The following is a 27689-nucleotide window of genomic DNA, read 5'->3' on the forward strand; positions in this document are numbered from 1 at the left end:
AGAAATCTATGTTGAAAATGCGCAACATTGGTTACTTTAGTGCAAATGCTGGAGTTTGTCATTCTACCATTGTTCTCTGCAGGAAAATGTTATTTTCATAATCATCACAAGAGTGCAATGCCTCTTGTCCTGCCCCCTGTGCCAAAGAGTCTGTGTAATGGCTTCTGCAGAGCGTCTGTGGGAACGAAACCCTGTTCCCTGCCTTCACAGAGCAGCTTGCCCAGCCTAGAACATCTCCCGCACAGCTAATCACATGCTGTCTCCCAGCCCGACCTGCTCCTTTTTGTTGCCATTTTATTTTTATGTCCTTACCCTTTCCCTGCCAGTGTAAACACAAAAGTGCCAGAGCTGTACTTATTTCCAGCACTGCAGACCTAAATCTCAGAGGACAAATAAAATGCGAAGTGTGTACAACAATATCCGCGCCCGCTAATCATTCACGAGGCCCGTGAAGCAAATGAGCGCCGTGATGCCAAAGCCATTAGCTTACATCATTTAGTATTTAATTAGCACTCTGCTCACTTGTGTCTCCTCCCTCTCCGCTGTTTGACTGAAATCTAATGTCTATTATCTGCCTGCAAGCAGGGGCCTGCTGTGTTGTGTAGCAGGAGGACCCCACTTTTTGTTGCTGTGATGCAGCCCTTCCTCTCCACTGCTGAAGAAATCTCGTTGGTCTCAGGACATTTTCCTTATCTCTCATAGGAAAGGCAGTTTGTCCCACCCATCTGGCTGCAGAAGACTATTATTTCTGGTGTAGTGTTCTCATACATTAAACAGAGTTTTGCACATTCCTTTTCCAAACCATTTATTTTATGTTCACAACAAAACGTTGGGCCTTCTTTCAGGATGTCAGTGACACACAAAGGCCACCTATCATTCTATTAAGACTTTCGTCCCCACAGATCTAATGACCAATCATGAACAGTGGAAATAACACCAGTAAACAAAATCAAGGAACAGAGGCATTTCTAAATAGTCTAATTTTTAGAAAAATACAGTTAGGTCCATAAATATTTGGACAGTGACACAATTGTCATAATTTAGGCTCTGTACGACACCACAATGGATTTGAAAGGAAACAATCAACATGTGCTTTAAGTGTAGACTTTCATGTTTAATTTGAGGGTAGTTACATCCAAATTGGGTGAACGGTGTAGGAATTACACTCATTTTTATATGTGGTCCCCCAATTTTAGGGGTTCAGAAGTAATTGGACAAACTAACATAATCATGAAATAAATTGTGAGTTTCAATACTTTGTTGCAAATCCTTTGCAGTCAATGACTGCCTGAAGTCTGGAACCCATAGACATCACCAGATGCTGGGTTTCTTCCCTGGTGATGCTCTGCCAGGCCTGCACTGCAGCTGTCTTTAGTTCCTGCTTGTTCTTGGGGCGTTTTGCCTGCAGTTTTGCCTTAGAAATTAAAACAAACCAATCATAGAGATAGCAGAAACATGAAGTGTGGCCAAATCAACTATTTAGTACATTTAGTACGCACTGGTGAGCTCAGGAACACCAAAAGGCCTGGAAGACCACGGAAAACAAGCAAGGTCCCCCTGCTCAAGAAAGCACATGTACAGGCCCGTCTGAAGTTTGCCAATGAACATCTGAATGATTCAGAGGAGAACTGGGTGAAAGTGTTGTGGTCAGATGAGACCAAAATCGAGCTCTTTGGCATCAACTCAACTCGCCGTGTTTGGAGGAGGAGGAATGACCCCAAGAACACCATCCCCACCGTCAAACACGGAGGTGGAAACATTATGCTTTGGGGGTGTTTTTCTGCTAAGGGGACAGGCCAACTGCACCGCATTAAAGGGACGATGGACGGGTCCATGTACCGTCAAATCATGGGTGAGAACCTCCTTCCCTCAGCCAGGGCATTGAAAATGGGTCGTGGATGGGTATTCCAGCATGACAATGACCCAAAACACACAGCCAAGGCAACAAAGAGTGGCTCAAGAAGAAGCACATTAAGGTCCTGGAGTGGCCTAGCCAGTCTCCAGACCTTAATCTCATAGAAGATCTGTGGAGGGAGCTGAAGGTTCGAGTTGCCAAACGTCAGCCTTGAAACCTTAATGACTTGGACAGGATCTGCAAAGAGGAGTGGGACAAAATCCCTCCTGAGATGTGTGCAAACCTGGTGGCCAACTACAAGAAACGTCTGACCTCTGTGATTGCCAGCAAGGGTTTTGCCACCAAGTACTAAGTCGAAGGGGTCAAATACTTATTTCCCTCATTAACATGCAAATCAATTACGTACAACGTTTTTTCCCCCACTGTAACTTCTGTAAGTACCATTAAAAACTATAGTAAGTGCCCCAATATCGATAGCCAATAGATGAGCTTCTGTAGTGGTCTCAGCAACCTGTGAAATAACTCCTCAATGTCGAGGGTGGCACAGGGGGAAATACTGACACCTTTGTTGCTGTTGTGACTCGGTGTATCAATGACTTAAAAAGGTCTCATCTGTTCCCTCAGGAATTGAGAACCGCAGCTCTGCTGATGCATTGTCTTTGGCTCAGACTCTGTCTGCAAATTAACAGGCAAGCAGTTGGCCAGTCACTTACCTAGACTTCCCAGAGTTTGTATCAAGGTGTCATTGAATACTTTTAGAAAGACTGAGACTTTTTTGTTGTGTTTTTTTCTTCTTCTTCTTCTTCCTTCTGTTCGGCTGAGGTGCAAAAACAATTTTCTCTTATGGCCAGATTCTTGTAAAAGGAGATCTGTAAATAGGCACAGACAGATGTTGGCGTGTCTTAGGATAGTGGTAAAGGATTCCAGCAATCTCTACAAGGTGCCATATAATACCCTACAGCAGATTGGATGTAAAGGAAGTGTTGTTGTGGAAACGGTAAACAGCACTCTGCCTGTTTTAGCAGACTAATGAAGTTAGCTTGTGAGTCATCTCTTTGTGAAGGACATGAGGAAGAGCAGGAGCATGGTGCCAGGAAAGGAGAGCTTAAAATACTCTCTGTGGAACTCCTGTGGGAATCCCAGCTTTTGCACGGGTCTTCGGACTAAACTAATTTGGTTTTCCCCATAAATGCAATCATGGCTGCAGACAAGAAGGATTGTGCTTTTGTTTGTATTTTCTTGACATTACATTATTTGTCATTTAGCAGACACTCTTATCCAGGGCGACTTACATTTGTACCCATTTATACAGCTGGGTATTTTACTGGAGCAATCTAATTGAAGTACCTTTCTCAAGGGTACAACTTGTACCAATGAAAGACTTAAAAACGAGAGAGAGAGAGAGAGAGAGAGAGAGCTATACAATGACCTCTCACGATCCTTCCACATCAAAGGGGAATTACTCACATGTGTATGACTGCATTCCCAGGGTGGTAGCACATACACAGTTAGTCCTCATTCACAGCAAGGGCAGAGTGGTGTCCTCAAATTACTTCTGATGAAGTGGCACACAATCATTCTGATGGACTTAGTATTCAGAGGGCAACGATAGCAAGCTGGGGACAATGTCAAGCAGTGGCTCTTACGTAAGAGTGTGGAGAGGGATGTGAAGCCATTGGTTTGTGGCACAGTGCCAGGGGTGCCAGCCTTTGTGAGCTGTGGGAGTGCACAAGCTGTAACCTGGTGATGTAGGTAGAGACGTGGTTCACTGTCCCTCATATTTATTTTAGAGGTAAGCTTTAATATGTCGCCTGTGAAAAAAACTAAATGTGATGGTAAGTTTTAATTAGAGATGATGAAGGTTGAAATGGTCATTGTTACATTTAGGCTGTTTTTAGAGTATTTTTTTGAATAATCGAGTTACATTTTTAATTTAAATTAAGTGTAGTGGTGAAGTTAAGGTTACATTTTGGTCCCAGCTAGTGTTAAGTTTAGAGTTTTGTTAAGGTAAGGGATGCTTTTCTATTATCTGGATTGGCAGTGGATTTGCATAAACCCAGCTTGGCATTTGGGTGTTGGCCAGGGTTAGGGTTCTAGCTGTGCTGCTTGGGGCTTAAAATTGTGTAGGTAATCTGTTAATGCTGTTCAATGGGGCATAATGTCAAGTCTCTTGGTTTAGGTTAGTTCAGAATAATGTTTGTGAATATTATTTCTGTCCAAAATAAAAATATCTCCATCTTTGAACATGTTCCCCTGACTGAGAGTACAGAATTCAGTCCTGTTTTATTTGTTATCTCAGAGTGCCTGGGTTGGGGTTGCAAAGAAAAGTCAATATAAACTCAATATTTCAACAGCAGCACTACCCAAATCAATAGCTACTGTTATAAAAATCAATTCAAAGTCATTTACTATTTCGTTTCCTTTTTTTTGTCTTGCACAAAGCTTGCATTCTTTGCCATTTAAAAATAGAGGAAATTGCAGAAATAACAAAGATTTGTTCAATCAAATTTGGGCTCTCGCTTTAGAAAATGGCCCAATGAAACATTTTGCCCTTCTTGCAAAACTCCTGTCATTATATGCTCCTTGGAAATAATTGTTCCCTGCATGTTGAAGTTTGTAACTGGCAATATTATATTAGCTGCTAACATGTAGATTTAAACTGTTGTTCTGCACCGTGACCTCTGTAGTTGAGAAGCTGTAGTATTCCATGGGGCTGCACAAGTATATCCAAGTGTCGACAGCTGACTGGAGGACAAGTGAAAGCCTGGAGGTGTACTAACAAACAGGGACAATGCTGGAGTTATATACGAGGAATCGATGAGTCTACTGGGAAGGACCTAGCTGGGCTTGCCTTGTTCACCATGATTCACACCGACACCCAATTTCCCTCCGTCATGTGGATTGGCAGCTCCCGTGACTCCCACACTTGGACACAGTGGGGATGAGGGATGGTGGATTAGTGCAGCCTTGTTAGGTTTAGAGGTTGTGAGCAGGGTTGAAACACAGCTTTGCAAGCATACTTCAGGCCCAGTCATTAAGTATGAGGAGGGAGTATTTTCTGGGTGGGGGGGGTTGAGTCCTAGCTTTGTGACAAATACATAAGCAGTAGTTCTCCCTGTGATGTCCAGAAAATTGATTACCCTTCAGGTGTTCCCTGTGCAATCATTCATAGGGATTGCCTGCTTCTCATTCACCATTTCTGCCCATCTATTCTCTTCCTGCTCAATCATTGTCATTAACACCTCCCCTATGTACAGATGCTGCTCTCTGTCAATACAGCTGTAATTCAGGCAGTCATCCCTGGAACATTTGTCAAAGGGCGGGAGTGCTTTTGAAAACAACAAAACCACAAAAAACAAGCTTTTGGTCAGCCATTTGTCCTTGTTGTGTTATCTGCAATCCCAAACACTGGATAAGCGATACTGTATAATCTGCCACTTAATTGAAGCAATTGTCATTCTATTTTTAGATAATCCGCACAGCTCCTTTCGCCTCTGCAGCTCGTAAGCCGTGAAGCTGGCCTCTGTGATGTGTCAGTTTAGGCAATTAAACAGCGTTGCGCTTATCAGCTTGCTGCTGGGGAGCGAACTCTCCGCACCGCTGAGGTAGACCTGAGCTACACAACGCCAGTCACACAGCTGTCGGCTGCCAGTGTGAGATGACGTGGGCCTGGAGCCGTCTTCTTTCAAACCAGCAACCTGTGCTGAATAAACCTGGCATAGTCCGCTCCCAGAATCTAAGCAACACAGGATCCCAAGAGAGAGGTTTTTTTTTTTTTTTTTGTGTCTTCTTCTGCATCCGTCACCTGTCTCTAATTTTACACCCCATTAGTGAAAGTCAATTGACTGGCCAAATGCACAGGAAACTGACATCTGACTGCACAGTACATCGCTCTGTGGTTGAGAGGGATGTTTTCAACTATCAGGAGCCTTTATCTTTCCTGGAACAGCAAATTGTTGATTCGTTCCCCCTTGTGGTCTCACATGAAACATTCTAGAAGAGTTTTTAATGTTTTAAACAGCTGATTTGAAAACCTAAGATAACCTACAACTCCTAAGAAATAAGGAGAAGAGCCGAAATGGTAAACCCAGTTTTAGAAACAAAACAGAACGAATGGATTTCAGTATGCTCAAAGCATATGAAAGAGTACGCAACCTTGTTTGAACAATGCGTTCGCTGGTGTAAAGAGCTCTCCAAACCATATGTAATTGTATTTAGAAAGCATTCATACAGTGATAAACTATATGGCACTAGGCCAACCACTCCCCAGATGCTTTAATTCATTTGGTATGCAGATTTACACAATTATACAGGGAAATGATCTGCATTATGAGCAAATCACATCTACCACCACAGGAACACTAGGGTATGTAATAAAGGAGCAACTGGTACTTTTAGCCTTTACAGCACTGCGTTTCTATCCATCTCTCTTGGTTTTTGTCATGGTGGTGATTTTATATTCTGTGTCTGTGTTGTCAGTGTCTCTTGGTCTTTGGTTATCAAACTATTATTCAGAACCCTTTTTTGTTTACACTGTTCCTTAGCAGAAATATTTCAAAGGTGCAGTTTCTATGGGCCGCAAGGTTGTCTCGAAATTGTGTAGCTTGCGCTGGAAACTATTTAGTTTTTCTGGGTCATGTATCAGAAAGCTACCTGGAATAATTTCCTTTTAAAATATGCTATTCATTCCTCGGTCCTGGAGAATGTGTCAGAGGTTACACCATTTGCTCAGGAACATGGCTGAGAAATCAATATCTGGCTTGTGTCTGTACAGAAACTCTTGCATTTTTTATTTTATCTGTCCGTTTTCATCAGTCTGCCTGTTACTGTGCATGCTTGTCTTAAGATAAAGGCTATTTTACCCAGCACTGTGCAGAGGAAGAAAATTGTATGAAGCAGGGACTAAAGTAAAGAGTCATGACTTGAGGCGTGATGAATAATAAGAGGCCACAGAACAGCTTGAGTCCCAGGACGGACCTTATACAGGCAAATCTTACTAATGCTAAGATAATGCCATCTATGGCAGTCTATGGTCATTTATAATATGGAAAGGGTAACTGTAAAATTAGTAAATTAGATTGATCCCTTCACACTGTATTCAAAGAAAGATGGAGAAAAAAAAAAAGGACTTTGGTCTCAATCAAATTTCAGTCTTTTGGTTTTTGCCCGACTTCGTTTCCTTCAACTGCCAGCTGTACTGAATCAAAAGTCACGGCACGCAACAGTGAAAGTCGTCTTCACGCAAAAATCAAATTTGTCGAGACCTTGTTTGAATGAACAACCAGACGGGGGAACCGAGTGAGACATCAGATGGAGCTGTGTTTGACAGGTGCAAATAAAGGATTGCAGCATTCGCAGATGAGATCTCCTCAGCTGTCAGAGAGCAAAAAGGAAAAGCTCAAACAGACGTGTTATTCATTATTTATTTAGTCAATTGGCTGACGCCTTCACTCACTGCAACTTAAAGTTGACAATACGAGTACTTTATACACAGTGTAACACAATGAACTTGCATGTTACTGTATGAAAGTGACATAGTCTAATACCAAGCAGCGTGGCTTTAACAAAAAACACAAAACCCTGCATACGATTGTATTGACGTATATTCCATACTGAGGCAAAGATATGCAAATTACAATATGAGTAACTTTAGCGACCGAACATGGAGGATTGCCACACCGTATGCTTGAATAGTTACCATAGGGACTCCAACAGAGGTGGCTGTGATTGTGAGTTTCTGCAGTATCAAGTGGCACAGTGCTGCGGATAACAGCCGTCAGCACAGGGGCTTCCTTCAACATTATAATCCTGCACCACATTTCACGGAAGTGTAACCTCAGGTCAACAGAGACGGAAATTATTTCTGTATTGTTTACTATGTTATTCATTAATATAATCTATTGACTTTTTTTCTATAATTAAGTCTGGCTTCTTTTCCCTAACTTCCTCTTCAGCTGTTTGTTTTGGCAGCAGATTTTTGGACAGATCAAGTAACTGTTTCTGATCCAAAGAGAGAACCAATACCGCCTCATTAAGAAATCCAGTTGTGGCCATTAAGTGATGAGGGGTAGGGCCTGATTCCTAGAAATTTCCAGCATGTGTAATCGGGACTGAAACACAGAGAGGGTGGATATTCACAAAAGTGTATAAAAAATTCACCCCAAACTGCTATCAGAAGCCAGATGCATCTTAATCTTAAAGAGCTACCTAAGAAAATTATCCTGAATTAGCGGCATTGACATGAACAGGGCTCGCATTATGAAGTCTACTGGCTTTATTAAAATATTGTGAAACCTTTAATGTGTATTTGGCACACAAACTTAGATTTTGTGAAGAGACAAAATATTTAAAGATTTCACCAAAATTAAAAGTAAAACAGATAAGTCTTCCCACTTTTCTGGGGCTTATGATTTTGACTTAAAAGATTATTTAAATTATGATCTAAGCATAAAAGGCAGTGCTTTTGGATTGTGAGCTGATAAAAATAATTATTCACATTCAAAGATGACAAGGATTTGTAATACAGAGAGTAACATGGTTTTAGAGGTTCGTACCTTTTTTTTTTTCAACCTAATTTGTTAATATAGTTCAAATTCAAAAAATATATATTGTACAGTTCCAGCATGGTGCCAACTTTCAATAGGTTGCTGAATGCTACAATACAAGAAAGAATTTACTTTCACTCTTCATTGTTGAACTTCCTTTTCTAACAGATACAATATCTCTCACAGTGTGACTATCTGAGCCTTTTTTTAGGTGAAATCAGCACACATACGCCATGATAATATTTCCTATAAACTAGAGTATGTAGATCTGGAAGCACTACTTGTTTAGCTATCTTTATTTAGTTTTTATTTTGTATTTGTAAGTTTTTATTTTTTTGTTTAATATGCCTGATTCGGAAACATCAATTGTTAATCGACTCATCTTGGCACTTCTACCCTCAAACAAGGTGCATATGTCCTCTGAAACAGCTGCAGCTAATAGAGAATCTAACTAGTAGAAACTAGTTTGGCTTTAACAGTGTTAGCTCACAGGTGCCTGAGAGTGGAGAATCATAATTAATTTCATAATTAAGTCTCATTCCTAAAACTGAAATTTACAAGAGAGAAAGTATAATTAATTTGTTCCTCTGAGATTACTCAGGTTTCCCAGGCTGCAGTCGTATAAATACGAACAGGTGGAACAATCCTTTGAAGATTAAACATGTATTTCTCCACAGATTAAAAACACGATAAACTAATAGAGTCATGTATAACCCAGAGCGCATGATCTATAAGGGGGAAAGAACAAATCAAAACAAAAAAACAACCACCCAGACCCACCCATCTCAGATATGGCAATTTGAGTATAACCTAAGAATCGCACAATCAGGTTATTTACAGGGTCGAGTGTGAATCAGTAGCTGAATTAGTGTTTAAATGCAAGGCAATTTTGACTCTGTGTCATAGTGTTTGTGAGGGCAGTTAGAGCAAACTGTATCACATGCTTACTCGACAGTATTGCTATCGGCCTAGAACTGGCTGCCGAAAAAAAAAAAAATGTGTGGACAAAGTTTGAGTCCACCTGATCTTGTGAGTGATTTGCCTGATGGTGGCTAGTTATGAAGATTTGTTACCTTTCTGGTTGTTTTATATTAATGTACATCAGTAATGTCTGCAGTGGCACCGTCCTACAGGCTACCAGATGTCTAACCCAGAGCTAAATTTGATTATCCGCTGTTTCCTTAATGGCTCTGTAATATAGTTTAGTCATTACTTTATCCTTGATTCGTTATTTCGTCATCCCCCACCCTATTTTTTTTTCTTGAAGAAATATAATTATGCTGTCTGCAAATCATGCCGTCTTCCCGCAGGAGAGCTTTATTGGTCTTGTTAAGACAATTTAGCGGCCTGTCATTTTGGGCCTGTTTTGCATTTAAGCTTGTTATATTAATATTCATGGTGCAATGATTCTCTGGTGATGCTTGGACATCATATATTTAGCTATTTTCCCCTGTCCCCTGCTCTTAACGGCAAAGATCACTTGTTTTCTGTGTTGTCTTTTGTTTTACTCAGTTTTTTCATGTCGTTTCAACTTTCTTCCTTGGAGCTCCTACGTATTTATAGCTTTGAAAATAAAGACTTATAAAACATAAAGTGGATTAAAAATTTCTCGTTGACTCCGGTGTGGCACAAAAGCACACTCTCTGTGTGTTGGTGCAGCACAGAAAGGAGGCTGTCTGCAGGGTCTTCATTCGGGCCCTCACACGTGACGCTGTGTGCGAGAGCAGTGGAATGCGATCGCAGCAGCCGTGAGAAATGCAGGGCGCTGATGGGTTGCCACACAATTGTTTTTTCAAGGCTTTGCCCCTGAGCACAAGAGTAAGCTTTATTTAACCCTCTCTAACCCCTGACAGTGCAGTGAGGGAGGGGAGAATTTACAGCTGTCTACAGGCCAGCTGACTGAGGGATGGCCAGCCTGTCTCACATGTCTGACGGTGATCTGGAATGCAAAGGGATTCCATGGTTTCACAATGGGCCTTCAGGCCTGGCCTCTTGTCACTGTTCCAGTACAGATAGCATACGTAACCACTGTGGAGTCATTACAGGTGATTAAAAACTAATTTCACATTTGTATTCTATACTTGGTGGGATTGTAAAATTATGTAAGTAGGGTCACTAATTATTCTGAATCAAGAAATAATCGAAGTCTCTTTGTAAATAATAGCTTTGTCCTATTTTAAGACCTGGACCCCAGGTCAGTCCCTGGAGAACCACAGTATCTTCTGACTTCCAATCCATTTGACCTCTAAGTAACTTAATTGAACTAATTAACTGTAGTTGATTATAATAATTGGATTTAGAATAATTAGAAGACTGATTGAATTGAATGATCTGTTTTGCCTCAATTCCCTTTGACTGGAGTAATGCTGGGATTTGAATGCTGGGGGTAAAGTTGGATTCTCCATGTTGTTTTTTAGTCTAGTTATATGCAGTCACTAAGGCATTGCAGAAGAGACATGCCTGCCCCGTTTCTCCCATAATTTGAGTATCTTTATCACTGTTTTTCACTTCCCAAAACAAATCAATCTGTTTGTTTAATCCTGGCAAGATCGTAACTATAAAACAAGCTGATAACCATGAAACCAGCTGCAAGTGTGTTTCTTTTGAGTGAATGATTAACCCAGCCGTTACTAATGGAAACTAATTTGTTAGTGGCCTGCTTTCACAGCTCTGCCAATGGAATGCTCATGTTATTTAAAAATGTTCAAGGCGTGACAAAGAAAATTGTCAAATCAGAAAACTGAAGTTTGACGTTAAAGAGTTGAATTTAAAAATTGAATGCACTTGATTTTGCCTGGTAAAAACTGCCAGGTAACGCATAAAAGAGAAATCTGTAAAGATGCTTGTCCGTTCTGTTTACCTCTGTGCTGCTTTTTTTAAACTTAGCCAACTCTGTCACATGTCTTATGAAGCATATCTTGGCCTATGTATAGTGCAGAATACTAAAGTCTTCTGATTATAGTGTCTTGGGTTTTACGTAAGTGAACTTGCAGTCTGTGGATGAAAGACTTTCCTCTGCAGTAGACTATTTGTTGAAATATTTAATCTTTGCATGCATGCTTGATTTTTCTAAACCAGTGAATCTGAACTCGGAGTCTACTCCTGAGCGGTTGTGTGAAGCGTAGCAAATTTCAGGAGATGAAACGTGGTAGCCATTTTTGAGGGGCACAGTGTAAAAATTCCCTTGCAGCCGTTTAGTATACCTGGCAGAGGTGGTTTTGGCTAGTCTTGTGTATGTTCTCAGTAATGGCCTGGCAATGTTAGCTATCAAACTAGAGGTATGCCAAGACTTACAATGCAACTTGGCATCAAAATCAGACACCCAATACTTCCTGTAGGAAGTACATTATTAGAATCGTATTTAATTTTAACATAGCCTCATCAGATGCCCTGTCACGATCCTGTTACTTACTTTTGGGCTGTGGTTGTTTCTAATTAGGGTGATCAGACTTCCAGTTACAGTACTATTTGGAGACCTTGATTTTTTTTTTTTTAAACCCTCCCTATATAGATATGACCACGCCTGTAGGATCCAAATCAAACCTTCTGGCAGTTTCCATCTGTACCGACTCTTAGGGAATCACTGCTCTCACAAACACTACAACAACAACCTTCATGGCAGTGTCATCATCTACCTTTTCTGTTATTAATACAATAATTTAATTCAGAACATGGACCAGATTAGGCTGCTGTGACTTGAATATGAAGATTCCTTACATCTCGACCTTCTTGCTAACCCTTCTGTGTTGTGAGACTGCCTCTGTCTCTGGGGCTCAGTCACAGTGTAATGTTAACAGTACTGTGAGGTTCGTCACCAGTGGCTCATAAAGCAAAGTGCTTCAATTATTTCTTATTTGGTCTTTGAAATGATGAATATGCATTTTAATCAAAACATTGATCTTTCTAATGATTATTATAAGCCCACAGTCTAGAGCTCTGTGCATTTGAGATGATGATGATTATATTAAACTACTAATAATATTATTATTATTATGATGATGATGATGATATAGCACTGCAATTGAAGTTGCTGTGTTAGACTGTTCCTCCTTTTGGCCACAGTTGAGGCAGCAGCACAGTCGGTACAGTACCCAGAGGCTGGTTATGTAAGATCACAGGGTGCTTCAGTAACCTAACCCTGGGGTCCCTAGAAGACACTCCAGCTAATTGCAAAAGCAAAGCACTCACAGTCTCGGTATACTGGTAGGCTACCCATGAGTAGCCAGCATAATGCAGCAAACATTAATAATTTTAATTAACTTCCCTGAAACCAAGGTACATTGTTCATAATATGTTTTTACCTTGCACTCCTCAAAAGACAATATTGCATTGTACTAGATTTTATATCTGAGTTCTTCTTTTTGTGGTCATGACTTTTCCATGCTCCCTCAAAGACTGATGTTGCAGAGCCAGACTGGTTCCAGCTTTCTCATAGATGTTCAAGTTTAATTTTTTCTTATTGTTGTTTTTTGTGTTATCTATTTTTAAATACAGTTCACTCAGACCTTTTTTATCTTTAGTATTACTTAGTCTGGATTTTTTTAATGTATTATTATTTCGATAGAATGATTACAAATAAATCTAGTTTTCAGAACTATTATTGGGTAGAAGAAAAAAAACATTCTCTCCTCTGCAAAAATAGACATCTAAAACACAAGTAGGACTGATGCTATTTGTGGAACTTTAAAAGGCAACTGTTTACTGGAAATAAGTTACCAGGCTTTGAATTGTCAGCCAGTATTATTTTTTAAGACAATAATGCCCTGTCAGACACCGAATTAATGCTGAAATTTTATTAAAATAACTGAATAATTTAACTGGCTTAGCTCCTGTACTGCCTGCAGTGTCATTTCATCAGTAGAAGTAATGCAAATGAGATGTCGTATTTCAGATTTTCATTCAGGTCAGGTTTCTTAAAAGCTTAGCTCTTTGACACCTTTTTACAGTGTGTGCCTTTTCTGATTGATTAACCACAGTTATTCCTGCTGTACATTTGATTATTTGCATTAGAGTAAAATAAAACCAGATAAACTATAAATACAAAAAGAGTTATGGACATTTCACCAAAAAAGTCCAACCCATTCTGTTTTCTGTTGGTTTAGATGAAAACATTGTTCTGTATCATAGCGACAGATGCCTGGTTCTCCCTCATGTTGAGTCTTTGATTATTCATGAAATGATCTAGTTTGGTGGAATTTATCTCTCACCATAAATGTAGCCTGTAGATATCATTGGCAAGACTATGACTAGCAATTCACTACAAGGGATCTCATGACTATTAAAAGACTAGATTACCTATTATTTTCTACCATGTATTTATTTTTACTTTTTTCTTGAGTGTGTTTTTACCTGCTTGATAGATGGATAGATATGGATAAAGTATCATGCTATATCCTAATAAATCTATGAAAAATTTTCCGGATCTGAACTGAAACTTTCTGTAGGTGTTGCAGAGCTTAATCATAAAATGCATTTATCGATTTAATTAGCACCAATAGGAGTGTTGCATTTGTGTCCCCTTGGCGGTTTCCTGTTCCTTTTTATCTGTAGTCTGCTCCCAGTTGGAGACATAGCAGAAACTTCTCTCTCTCGGGCAGATGTATATTGTGAGTCACAGCATCGCTCTTAAACACTCATCTGAAGGAAGGGAGCAGCTGCTTGGTCTGCTTGTTCCTCCAGGTGAATTCATGAGTGGGGGATGAGATCGCCACATGACTGCTGAGAGACAGAGGGGAAATGCGTCACTGGGAGTGATTTTTGACCTAAACTGCCCTCTCCCCAGCTTACAGGTGATCCTTGAACCGCCTTCTTTTGTTCTGGCCAAGGTACTTTAGCTAGCCAAACTAAAAGACAGCCGGCCAGCAAACATACCAACAAGCAAAACAAGTTGATATGCAGGTCCGGTGTGAAAACAGCAAACCGCCTGCGTGGTTCTGAGAGAAAAAAAAAAAATATATATATATATATATATATCTGGACATCAGTTGTGCACATCTATACCTGTGACCTGTGCAAGCCGCTTCTGTGAGTGGAATTCTTCCAGCTGTCTAATGCAATCTGTTACAGGTGTATTCTCAGTGGGGATTGTGAAAATTAACATCTGCACCATGGGAGAATAAATGCCTGCATCTAGGCACTGACAAAAACTATTATTAAGTATTGGTTGTTGGCCACTCCGTTCGGTTTCCCCCCCATTGAGGCGCGATGGGCTCTGTGCTTGACTCAGTATGGGAGTTCTTCATTTGCAGTGCTGACCCATGACAAAAGAGTCACTTTTCTGCAGCAGGCTCAGCTTAAACACGTTCCCAGGCCAACGGGGAACAAAAGCAAGGGTGGGGTTATTACCATCTGTATTCGGCTTGACAGCTCATTCTAGAGAAGTAGGTGGAGTGTGGCTTTATCTTCGTTACGCGCTGTTTTGGTGGGTGCTGCTTTGGGTTAAGATACTATTTACTGGGGTTATACATTCAAAAGAAAAAGAAAGAACATCACACTAAGCTTAACAATCAGCCTATTCTTGTTAGCAGGGTGGTAAAAGAGTAAAACACTCAACTTGGCTTACTCAGCAGGAAGAGGACCATTTTGTTTTCATGTATCAACTGAGTGTTCATGCAAGTTAGTGTGAATTAACGGTAGGGCTCCACACTCGACCCTCCTTACACACGCGTACAGCACGCTACAGGGCAGGGACACGCAGAGGACAAGCGCCATCTAAGAGCCTTGTTGTATTGTCTGTGTGTGTTTTTGTGTGTTACCGTCACCTGCAGAAGTAATCTTGACCGTTCCTGTGGTAGGACTATGTAATTTCCTCTATTGTCCTTTGTCAATATGAATGCCTGTTTTGATAGGGAGACAGGTTTGGATGTGGGGAATGATGTGAATAATCCAGACAATACGGAGCCAGTAAAGTTGCCTTAGAACAAAGGTTGTGAACACAGACAATCTCTCTAAACACTATTCTGCATCTAAATTCCAGGCACTCTTTGTTTCGAAGTGGATCTTAATCAGTGCACGGCAGTGTGTGAGCTGCAAGCTGTGTCTTCTTAGCTTGCTGAGGTGATGTCAGTCCTATAACTGTAGCCCTTAAAAACTTTAACTTGGGCCACTCAGTCCTCAGTCACTCCATTCCATCTTCTCATCAATCATTCATACCCCATCTTTTCCTGAAAACCCAAATTTCATTAAAAAAAGATGTAGGATAATACATTTGCTTGTGAAGAAGTCCCATGATTGTCATCAGGTTTACGTGTTAATTGAGCCTGGCGTAGCAGTCTGTGCAACCTTGGACACATTCAGTGGACTTGGCATCACCTCCACCTAGTGCTGAAGTCTGCCACTAGCATCATCTTGCACCACGTATCTCTCCACCTTAGGATGATGTCATTGCTTGCCCTGGTTAGGGAGTATTGCCCTGCTGTGCCGATAAACTGGCACACAGAACGCAGACCAAACAGCCATTTGAGAGACAGACTGGGGTATGTTTGTTTATACTGGCGGCGCTTCGTGCCTCCTAGATCCATGGCAGAGATGCAGTCATGCTTGGAATGTGTTAACATTTGCTAACGGCATTGAACAAAATACAATCAATGGAAAGGAAAATAAATAAGCACTCAAGGACACGTCCTGGGTTTCTCAGTATGCCTATGAGGGGCAAAACTCTCACAGCAGACAAGAAGTGACAGTGATGCTGTGCCACAATGTGGGCTATTGTAATGTTGCTGCCTTATGTAGTTTTTTGGTGTTGTTTTTTAACCGCAGGTGACAGCGCACGAAAGCTGTTGTGGTGCCCAGGAAACCCAGATGTGGACACAAGGGGGTTGCTTGAGGCCCAGATGTGATGGGCAGTCATTGTTTTGGATGTTTGTTAATACAATGAAATAGTTAGATACACACAAACACCCAGGGCATCCCAGCATGTAAGTGTACACGCACAGTATTGTCGCAGCAACTGTATTTAGCATCTTTCCACTTTTATATTAATTTATTTATTTTTCCCTCCAGAATCCTGAATGCCCTCAAATCTTTGTAAAACCTTTCATCTCTGCAAATTGCTGAGTCTGTGAGGCAGTAGAGTTTAGGGCTCTTTGACGCAAGGGAATAGTCAGCGCACTGATGGACCTAGTCAGACGTGACCTTGTGATGTGGTGTCATCAGTCAAGGCACCTCTACAAGAGTAACAAGTCTTTAAATCTGTTCACAGTCACTCCCCGTTGAATCAGCCCTTGTTGCTATTTGAGTTCAACAGCACCTGCAGTGAGGAGCATAAGAAAATCATGTCCTCTAACAGAGCGAGTTTGAAGGGGTCGGCAGATTTCCCAACGGGCTTTGCCGAAATGGAGTGCGAGTGAGAAAGGCATCAGAAAGGGACTCTGTAGATAAATATTTTGGCTGTCCTCGAATCAGTCTGAGATGAAAATGTGTCTTCACTGAACAGAGTCCCATAACTATATGTGATGGTGCTGTCTCTCCCAATTTTCTCCCCGGTGTCCTTTTAGGTTTACATGTCCTATTACAGTCAGAAGGCTGTCCTTAATCTTCTTTATATAACACACATGTTCTGTGACCTATCCACTGCAGCTTAAAATGACTGAATCTACATTCTACAGTAAAAATAAACAAACATGGACTGAGAGTAGGGAAGGAGGAGAGACCGAATTCCAGTATGGTGGGCAGAGAAGGTCCAGATCCCATCAGACCAGTGTAATGCAGGCATATAGTGAGTCCCATCCCCAAGCCAGTAGATCACAACACAACCCTCCACACACACACGCTGCTGCAATAACATCACTGGGAATTGGGACAAACACACCTGCTGCCTCAGCACTCTAAACCTTGTTTCATTGTCTGAATGTCAAAATACCTGACAGGGATACTAACCGGAATGTAATGAAGAGTTATAAATGCAATTCGCTTCTGCTACAGACATAGCCTGCCTGATTCATTTGACAACCCAAGTGGACAGAGATGCGTTGAATGCGGGGGGTCCACGAATGACAAGATGGGAGACCGGCAGGGTCTGTGTTGCTGCAGCTGATACCTCATTGTACAGCTACAAGGGTAGAATGTGTTTCAATCATTCACACTGTTTTCTGACTACTTGGGAGACCTTGTTCTGTGATCATGTGGTATTCAAGCTGTGTAGAAATGTGGCCCCTAACCTTCAGAGTCAGGGCACGGGCCCCTACCACAGCACCGTGTTCTACAGTGTTCTGTTCTCAGGCAGTTATCGAATAAAGCTCAAACTGAGTGTTGTACAGAAGCAGCATGAGGCAGGGCTGTAGTTATTCTGCAGTGATTCCAGTTCCAGTCACCTCCCTACAAAAAAGCAAATAAAAAGGAACTGTGACACTTAAAGTTTAGTGAAGGGCATCTGTGTTATTCCCCAGCTTAATTGATGTGAGCTGTGAGAGTCATGTTGAAGGTGCAGACTTGATGCTTTTAAGGGGTGTAATTGCAGTTTTTGTGACCCTGAGCTGAGTAGCAAAAGGTAAGGTGACACCAAGTACATTTAAACACATGAAAGGAAGTGACAGCAGAGCAAATATAGCCCCAGACTACAATGCAGCAAATACAATGCCAACTTTTTCATTTTATATATAAATAATATTTCCTAGAATGAATTATAGTTTTCAATATAGTGTTAAGGGACAGGCAATAGGGGTATGAATTCCTACTAAACCTAAACGTCTGTTATTTTCCACTTGTTTTACTAAACAGAGGGGGCATAGCTTCATATTTTTTTGTTAGCTAGGGTTTGGGCTTAAGGCTGGGTTGGTTTTCTGGAGCCTCATCCCAGCTAGGACCCCAAAACTAACAGCAAAGGCAGACTCATTACATTTTGCAATATATTTTATCTGTTTTTACTACACGCCATCATCTTATTTCACCCCTGATAAGACCTGCTGTAAGTCTCCTAGGACAGGCTCTCTCTTTTGGATGAGATTTACAACTTATCTCCTGTGCAGTAGAAGAACACAATAAAAAAATGAATAAAAAAATCCGCAACACTGGATCTGTCGGTTACATGGCATAATTAGATTTGTGTGTTGAGGGATGGAAGGATGAAGCTTCTGAGAGGCTAATGCAATACGAGGAGACCGATCAGTCCTGCAGGACTGAGGTCACTGCCCGTCATGAGACTTATGTAGGGCAGTGTGAGAGCTGCTAACTGACCATGAGGGCAGTTAGGACCAAAATCAGCCTCCAATACTAAGGATCAGTAGCTAGACGATGAGCTGGACATTTTGAAAACGTTGAACCACATCCATTGATTTCATAGAGCTGAAAAGGAGTGTGCAGGGTAAAGACTCCATCACAATATATTATGTTTTTTTTCATACCATCCAAACTCATTGCATTCTATTTTCTGTAAACTATTTTGATCACATGCCACTAATAGTAAACATCACACTTTTTTATATAATATTATATTATTTTGCAACATCCTGGTAATTATAGCCTTATAAACAGGCTAAAGTTAATGCGATGGTTCATCTGCACTCCTTTATTGGATTAGTAAATCAGATAAAGAGACTGTTGGCTCTAACTGTGTAATTAAATATTCTAGAAAGTCTCGTTTGCAGTGACATCATCAGTTCATTATACAGAAGCTGTTCCCAGCGGTGTAGCTTTGAAGGACGTTTTTTGTTTTTTGTGACAGTTTGATGTCTTTTATTCGTCGAGGACGCCTTCCATGGTGACGTGCTATTCTTGTAAAGAGCTCAGTCAATCAATGCTTTTCAGTGAACGTCAAGATAGAAAATCTTGATTTATTTTGTCATCCAAGTGTTTTGACATGTCAATCGCGCTGTTGAAATTTCACATGTATGCTGCTGAAGCTGTGAGAGATGTATCTTGTAACAAGTGTGTGTATATATATCGTAAAAGGCTCGCAGGTGCACCTTGAAAATACCAGAACTTGGATGCTGGGATAGATCGGAGATCAATAGACGCTTAGGCGCCAGGGCGGTCGCCGGCCTTCGACTTAGCAAAACTGATCCGAAAGCAATGGACTGTGCTTTCATGTCAGCCTGATCCCAATAAGACTGCTTGGTCAAATCATACGCTTATTGCAATGACACACGAATCACTTCCTCCATCTAGCGTTCATTGTCGGTTACTGTATAGTAACCAAATACATTTCACCTTGACACGGTCTTCGTCTGCGGCCTTATGAAAGTGAAACATTGACAGATCATTTCGAAACAATAGATTTTGACAAACTTTAAAACATTCATATATCAGCAGGTGTCTTTACATTATTATTATTATTATTATTATTATTATTATTATTATTATTATTCAACCATGAAAATGAAAACTTTTAACTGGGGGGAACTCATTCAGATTAATCGTTTTTTACTTCAGTCATGATTTAATAATGATCTATATAAGTGAGTTTTTTTTATCAATTTATAGCTAAATTAATGATGGCAGTCCATCTAGTGAACAGGTACCGCACGCTGCATTTTTCATTTTGCGCCGTATCCCAATAACGACTCTTGAACTGATGAAGCATTTGGCACAGATAAATAATTCACCGTGTCTAAGTATAGGGAGTTCATTGTTTAAATGTCCATCTAATGCTCATTGGCATCCCATTGATGCACGCTGATGCGCTCCACTCGAAAGCCCAAAGCCAGGCGTAACTGGTTTACTCAATGCATTAGGAGATCATCTTACAGCAATTTTTTGTAATCTGAAAAAATAGTAATACAGATTCTCGGCTTGAAGAGTAAATACTGTTCTGGCTGTGTATATATATATATTCCCCGAGAACAAAGCACGGTTAGAAGGGTGGATTCCCAGTGTTTGCCGGAGCAACAATGGTTTATAATGAATCATTAATGAGCATTTTAAAAGTCATAATGGCCTGTCACTAATGCCCGTTAATGATCTCTCAGTAGCACTCGGACGAGGTTGATGCTTCTCGCTGGTACCTCTGAGGATTCTTTAAATATGACTTAAACTTTGTATCATCTACTGCCTTTGGTTGCGCGCTCCTTGAGACTGCGATCGTCTATTCTTTAAGACTTTTTCCCCCTCAAGAAGCATGGCATTTCCTTTAAGGAGATCAACATCAGGTAGGCATGTCTTCTGCTTACTTGTTGACGTTTCTTTTCTTTGCTTTATTCCTTATTTTCTTGTTCTTCTTTGTGTTGTTCCAGAATCAATGTATTTTCCTTGTTTTTGAGATTTAGGCGGCATCAGTTAATAGGTTTTACCCGATCTGTTTATTGTAAGTGGACTGCTTTGATATTTAGACAACAGGATTTATATTCAATTCTTAAAATATATATGTGTATAATATATGAAGCAGGTTGTGTGTATGTTGTGTGCTTGCGGTGAGTGTTAAGTATTGAAGACGGGATTTGCAGGCTGTGTCTGAACAACGCCCTGCGCTGGAGCTGTCCGGGGTCCTGAAGTCACGATTAGACCCTGAACAGTGGCTACAGTCGATCTCGCATATATTAAGGCTTTTTTTTAACATTTCTGTAAATAATAGCCCTGTAAAATGGGCAGTTTAAAGTTTGATATCTTATTTTAATTTCCAGTCAAGCTGTCGACGTTGTAAAGTCAAACGGACTTGACCCCATGTTTTTTTTTTTTTTTTTATTAAAGCAAAACCTAAAACACAAAACAAAACGCATATCTACCTGTCTTGTAAAAACTATGGATTTAACGTATTCAAGTATGTCAGTTTTTCCTAAATAATTGCACATTTCACCAGTAAATTAAATATTTTAATAAGCAGTCTTACATAATGATATACAAAATGATATACAAATATTATGTACTCCAACTGATAATGTGAAATTGTCCAGGTCTTATAAAAGCTGTTAATATTTTCTTTCAGATTAATGATCGCACTAGACAACTCGCACACCTTTGTTTTCATGCTACTTATTATTATTATTATTATTATTATTATTATTATTATTATTATTTGTATTTTATTGTAATTACTATAATGTGTATTGGGGCAACCTCTTGCACGGGTATTCTGTCGTTATTGGGTCTTTCATTTGTAATTCTATGTACTTTTTAAATATAATTAGTAATAGTACGGATTGTATTGGATGTAAAGCTAATAGTATTAAGTTTAGTTGTTCTTGAATTTGTTATTTTATTTCGTCCGCAGTATCGGATGATTTTCAACACTAACATAATGTGTCGTATTTTCCAGAGCTGAGAAGTTGGTACAACTCTTCAATGAACTTCTCCTGCATTGCATTTCCCCCATTATTTGGTTTTTAAATAAATATTTATAACAGATATGGATACAACAGCGTATATAAGCCGGGCCGCAGTGCAGAGTTTGTCTTTGGGGACTGAAAACTACATTTTCAAACTTCTAATAGAGTCGGAAAAATAGGTAGTTGCCTTTTCAAACTCCGGACTTGATCGATGTGTTGGACGTTGTAAGAGACTTTAATTGATTTGTTTTATACGAACGCAGTCGGTAAAGTTCAAATATGAGTTTCACAATAAATACATTAATAGTTAACAGTTGCAACTGTTGATTAAATGTTTATTATAGTATTATTATAGGATTATGAAGCTCGATCCTGAATGTGCCGTATTCTGTGTTAAATCATGATTTTAAAATATCAGCATTAAATCATTGCGATTTGTTTGGTTTTGTTTTGATTGAACACACACACAAAAAAAGTTTTTACAATGAAAAACAACCCATACATTTCGTTGTACCCATACAAACTATACACTTCCTGCCAAAATATATCTTCGGAAGAGTAATTCTGTGTATTGCGTATTTCTGTTTACTTTCTTGTGTGTATGTATGTATGTATGTATGTGTGTGTATATATATATATATACACTCACCTAAAGGATTATTAGGAACACCTGTTCAATTTCTCATTAATGCAATTATCTACCCAACCAATCACATGGCAGTTGCTTCAATGCATTTAGGGGTGTGGTCCTGGTCAAGACAATCTCCTGAACTCCAAACTGAATGTCTGAATGGGAAAGAAAGGTGATTTAAGCAATTTTGAGCGTGGCATGGTTGTTGGTGCCAGACGGGCCGGTCTGAGTATTTCACAATCTGCTCAGTTACTGGGATTTTCACGCACAACCATTTCTAGGGTTTACAAAGAATGGTGTGAAAAGGGAAAAACATCCAGTATGCGGCAGTCCTGTGGGCGAAAATGCCTTGTTGATGCTAGAGGTCAGAGGAGAATGGGCCGACTGATTCAAGCTGATAGAAGAGCAACTTTGACTGAAATAAGCACTCGTTACAACCGAGGTATGCAGCAAAGCATTTGTGAAGCCACAACACGTACAACCTTGAGGCGGATGGGCTACAACAGCAGAAGACCCCACCGGGTACCACTCATCTCCACTACAAATAGGAAAAAGAGGCTACAATTTGCACAAGCTCACCAAAATTGGACAGTTGAAGACTGGAAAAATGTTGCCTGGTCTGATGAGTCTCGATTTCTGTTGAGACATTCAGATGGTAGAGTCAGAATTTGGCGTAAACAGAATGAGAACATGGATCCATCATGCCTTGTTACCACTGTGCAGGCTGGTGGTGGTGGTGTAATGGTGTGGGGGATGTTTTCTTGGCACACTTTAGGCCCCTTAGTGCCAATTGGGCATCGTTTAAATGCCACGGCCTACCTGAGCATTGTTTCTGACCATGTCCATCCCTTTATGACCACCATGTACCCATCCTCTGATGGCTACTTCCAGCAGGATAATGCAGCATGTCACAAAGGTCGAATCATTTCAAATTGGATTCTTGAACATGACAATGAGTTCACTGTACTAAACTGGCCCCCACAGTCACCAGATCTCAACCCAATAGAGCATCTTTGGGATGTGGTGGAACGGGAGCTTCGTGCCCTGGATGTGCATCCCACAAATCTCCATCAACTGCAAGATGCTATCCTATCAATATGGGCCAACATTTCTAAAGAATGCTTTCAGCACCTTGTTGAATCAATGCCACGTAGAATTAAGGCAGTTCTGAAGGCGAAAGGGGGTCAAACACAGTATTAGTATGGTGTTCCTAATAATCCTTTAGGTGAGTGTATATATATATATGAAAGTGATTATGATTATTATATATGCAGTAATATAACCCATGCGTTTGGTCCTAGCTGTCCTTCGCTGTGGCTGCTTTTATTTTGATTTTAAACTGTAGGTGGCAGTATTGGGGAGATTTTGCCGGTGTGGGACTGTTTCTCGCCACACAGTCCCTATCAAGGAGTTTCTTCAAGTGGCTGTAATGGCAGCCATCAAAAGAGACCGGTTGAGAATAGGATAGTGATTCTTGTCCAGGGACTGCTTAGACCATGGCAGAGTTTCGAGTCCCGATTGCAACCCCCACGCCCCCGTCTTTGAGGTATGCATTACATTACATGAATTACAAAATCCCTAATTGCTTAGGAGGGATATTTCAATACATTAATACATCTAATTATTGGATGCAATTTGATTTTAATGCAAGAGTGAGGAACGTCATATTAGGGATTGGTTTTAAAAAATGGTCTATACAACAAATGTAGCCGTTATTCAGCAGAAAAGCGGTAAACCTTATCGAAAGACATGGGGGGCATTGGAGTGCGGAACGCGGAACAACATAGGCATACAATGAAGTGTTAGAATTTGAAATCGATGCACATAAACATTTTAAATGTAGTGTCCCGTACGACTTCTTCAAATCAAAGGGATATTTTTTAGTGTTTTCTATCTTTGTTACTAGAAACAGACTGCAGTTATGAATTGGATATTCATGAAATTATATTTGAACGTTGCACTGTTTATCCAATTATGAATTCGATGGATGTTCTTCAATTTTGTTGAGGATATTAATTATGCAATAATATGCATGGAGTTTTTCATTATTATTTTTCTCGCAAAATTAATTAATTCTGTTGCTATTTCTTCAAGTCTCTGTTCATTTATCCAAACTATGTCACATCCCGTAGATTTTGTTTGGAAACAATATTTGAAAACAAAAAAAAGTTTATACCCTTGACTGTCCTGTACGACATGTTCTAATATTCATAATCGTTATTCCTGTAGCTTACCTAATGTGTAAAGCTGGGTGGTAGACAAGTGGTTAGGGAATGCGACAATGTGTTTTTGCAAAAAGAGGGGGAATCCTTCTGGGGGTCCCATATGACACGTGGAATCACCCATATTATTATTATTATCTGAGTGCATTCTGTATGCCTAAACATGGTATCTTAACGAGCAAAGTTATAGCCCTGGATTTTGAATTTCTACAGGTGAAATAATGTTACTATTACATCTTAATAGAAGCCTAATGACGTGTACGTAAATATTGTGATGACGTCAATGGTTTTATGGTCATGTTTTGCAGGAAGTTTGTGGAGATACTTTTATCATTGGGTTTGTCACGACCCATTGAAGAGCCCATCCACATTCCGTAAAGTGGTTTGTACTTGCTGATGTTTTCATTTATTCGTATTATAGTAAAGCAAAGCAGGCAATGAGAAAATGTAGAAAACAAACACCTTAAAGGCATATGAAAACCATGAAGGTAATTTTCGAAATATATTTATAACTTATCGTTCATGTTGTTTGCTAAGCTAAACTCCCAATACAAAACGAAACAAATACGTAATTCTTATAAATAATACAGCAGGGAAAATCTTAGCAAATTCTTGACTTTAGTAAACAGGGATTTTATTAATGAATTAATACAAAATACCAGTATTTATGTGTGTGTTTCTTTTTGTTTTCAATTGTAACCTATACACAATATTTGTATTTTTATTTTGTGTTCACGTACATCTATCCCGGGTGTAAGGGTATATAGCTGAGGGTAAGATATGAATGGTATCACCCATTTTTGCAGCATCCCCTGAAATTGAACAGAATAGTGTGCCCGTTTTGTAACACTTGTACCAACACTGCACTGCTATGGCAACGGGCTCCTTAAAATTGAAGAGGCCCAGGCCACGTGTTCCCTCCTCCTCCTGTCGGGCATGGACGTGTGCGGCGCTGTAAGGGTTAATGTGCGGGGCTGCTGTTTCCATTCACTGTTGCATTCCAGGATTCGCGCTACAGTGTAACGGTTTATTCTTGGCTGAAGGGGCTATAGGAGCTGACACAGCAGCCGTGTCTCCTTTAGGTATTTGATCACCACGGTCACGTTTGTTTGGGTGTCTGTCGGGGCCGCTTGGGGACCAGGTGTGGGATCCGTCTCTCGTCACCAGCAAAGCCACAGAGCTCCTGTCGCAGATCACAGCCATTCAACTACCGCCATACCTGTGATGCTAACTAAATAACGTCCTCGTCGGCACCGGCTGCCCAGGGATCTGTCCTCATCGGTGGTGATAACAGTGTTTCCACTCCCGTCTGGGCTCCTGGCGATGGGGTCCGCAGTCAAGGAAGAGATGAACAATCGCTTTTAGTGTTTGTTTATTAGTTTTTTCCCTTAAAAGAGACTTGATCGTCTTGCCCTGCCATTTTTATTGGGACAAGTGTGATTGTCGGATGCTCCTCCGTGTGCCCCGGGGCTGAGCCGGGGCTGCTGCCTGTGAGCCCGGCGATGCGCTCTGCTGTCCTGTCCTGCGAGGCGTTGCTCCGAAATGTGGGTTTCAGTGCAATCACCTCGTCTTGAAATGCAAATAAGAAGGGAAGAGAGAGGAGACATGCTGCACCAGCCATCCCCTATTCTCAGCAGCAGTTCACCATGTTGATTTCTTCTTTATTAGTATTATTTTAATCTCGTTTCAACTGAGATTCGCTTGTGTTTTGAGGAAAGCAACCGACCAAAAAAAAAAAGCACTCTCTTTGCGCCGGCTAACAGGTGTTTTCTGGCTGCGCATCAGAAACAGTTCAAACTGCATGTGTGTTTGCCGTCGCCGTTTGAGCCGGTCTGGGATTTTTGCGGCTTTTTTGGGGAGCACCATGGCTTTCACGAGTTGCGTTGTTCAGACAATGACAAACAGTTGTGAAGCAGATCCACTGCCTTTGCCCGGCATTGCTAGCACTATCAGCCCTTTCTGAATGGAAACATACGGCACATCTAACTACATTTGCAGAAGAGGACATACACCGCTGCCGAGATACGCCCAACCAAAGCGTCCATAAAATAGACACCAAGCCCGAACCTTTTGAACTGGCGATTCGGTGTGAAGTGCACTGGCAAGCACCTGTGCCATATTTGTCATTTCTCTGCGGGAAATACGCCAGTTAAAATGACTTCCTAACGCACCTGAAGCTATACCGGTGGATTAATATTACTTTATTTGTCGAACACATATTCTGCGGGCTGTGGCGTGGAGAGAACAGATTCTGCTGGGGATTTGTTCCTCATTAAGCCGTCAAACTGGCAATGGCTGCAGCGATAGCCAGCTCCCTTATCAGGCAGAAGAGGCAGGCGAGGGAGCGGGAGAAATCCAATGCCTGCCGCTGTGTCAACAGCCCCAACAAAACCAAAGGAACCTGCGAGAAAACCAGCCGGCTGAGCGTTTTCTCCAGGGTCAAACTATTCGGCTCCAAGAAGCGCCGGAGGAGGCGGCCAGGTCTGATGTGCAGTGTTTTGTTGTGGTCGGCTTCATCATCATTTCCATCATCACCATCAGCATCAATATTAACTTTGCATCCTTCTGCTTAGTATCGTGCATAATGGTGAGGAGCCCCCCGGAAGCTGACTTCTTACCCTGCTGTAAAATACTAGTAAATCACACACACACAAATCTTAATAATATTATGAATAGTAGTCATAATCATCATCATCATCATCATCATAATACTAATCAACCCGTGATGATTCTGTGATTTTTCTACAGGTGAAACTATAATGTGTGTGGGGTGGGTGGGGGCTATTCTTCAAAATCTATGTTTGTTTGACTCAGTTTGACAAGTTTTTTTTTTCTTGTCTGTCTGTTTTTACTTGATTGTTCTTTTTGTTTTTCTAATACCTTCTAATACTGAAGTTCTTGAATTTGACTTTGACACCTAGACAGAAAATTGGAAATATTGTCCATCAAGGCTACTGTAGTTTTCCTGATTGCAATCTTTCTGTAGCTTTCAGATATCAAACATATTTCTTTAAATGTTTAATATAGACCAGACAATTGACAGATGCACACTGGGAAGCAGTCTTACGCAGACTGTACTGTTTTTGTCATCCCAAAACAATGTCCAGCTAAACATTAAACAAATAAATATTTAGTTTTCTGTTCTCAGCACACTGCAGTAAAGCTTTAAGAGATGTGTGACCTGCTTTGTCATTCCATTGCATTTTTTAAAAACTTTTAAACCCTCTATTTAAAAAAAAC

The 27689-nt window shown here is 40.5% G+C and overlaps 1 protein-coding gene across 5 annotated transcripts in view; it reads left to right on the plus strand.

Annotated features, from left to right (window-relative positions):
- LOC136759978 (fibroblast growth factor 13) overlaps nt 1-27689 on the plus strand; it is a 120352-nt gene that overhangs the window by 66432 nt on the left and 26231 nt on the right. Inside the window, exon 1 of one of the 5 annotated variants that reach the window (XM_066715168.1) lies at nt 20264-20483. The exons of 3 other annotated variants lie outside the window; for them this stretch is intronic. In XM_066715168.1, coding sequence (XP_066571265.1) covers nt 20453-20483 — 31 coding nt within the window. In that variant the 5' untranslated portion in view covers nt 20264-20452. Of the gene's footprint in view, nt 1-20263; nt 20484-25426; nt 26931-27689 lie in introns of those variants that run through there. One more of the 5 variants, XM_066715166.1, reaches the window with a different exon arrangement.

This window comes from Amia ocellicauda, chromosome 10 (genome assembly GCF_036373705.1).
Source record: "Amia ocellicauda isolate fAmiCal2 chromosome 10, fAmiCal2.hap1, whole genome shotgun sequence".
Taxonomy (NCBI): Eukaryota; Metazoa; Chordata; class Actinopteri; order Amiiformes; family Amiidae; genus Amia; species Amia ocellicauda.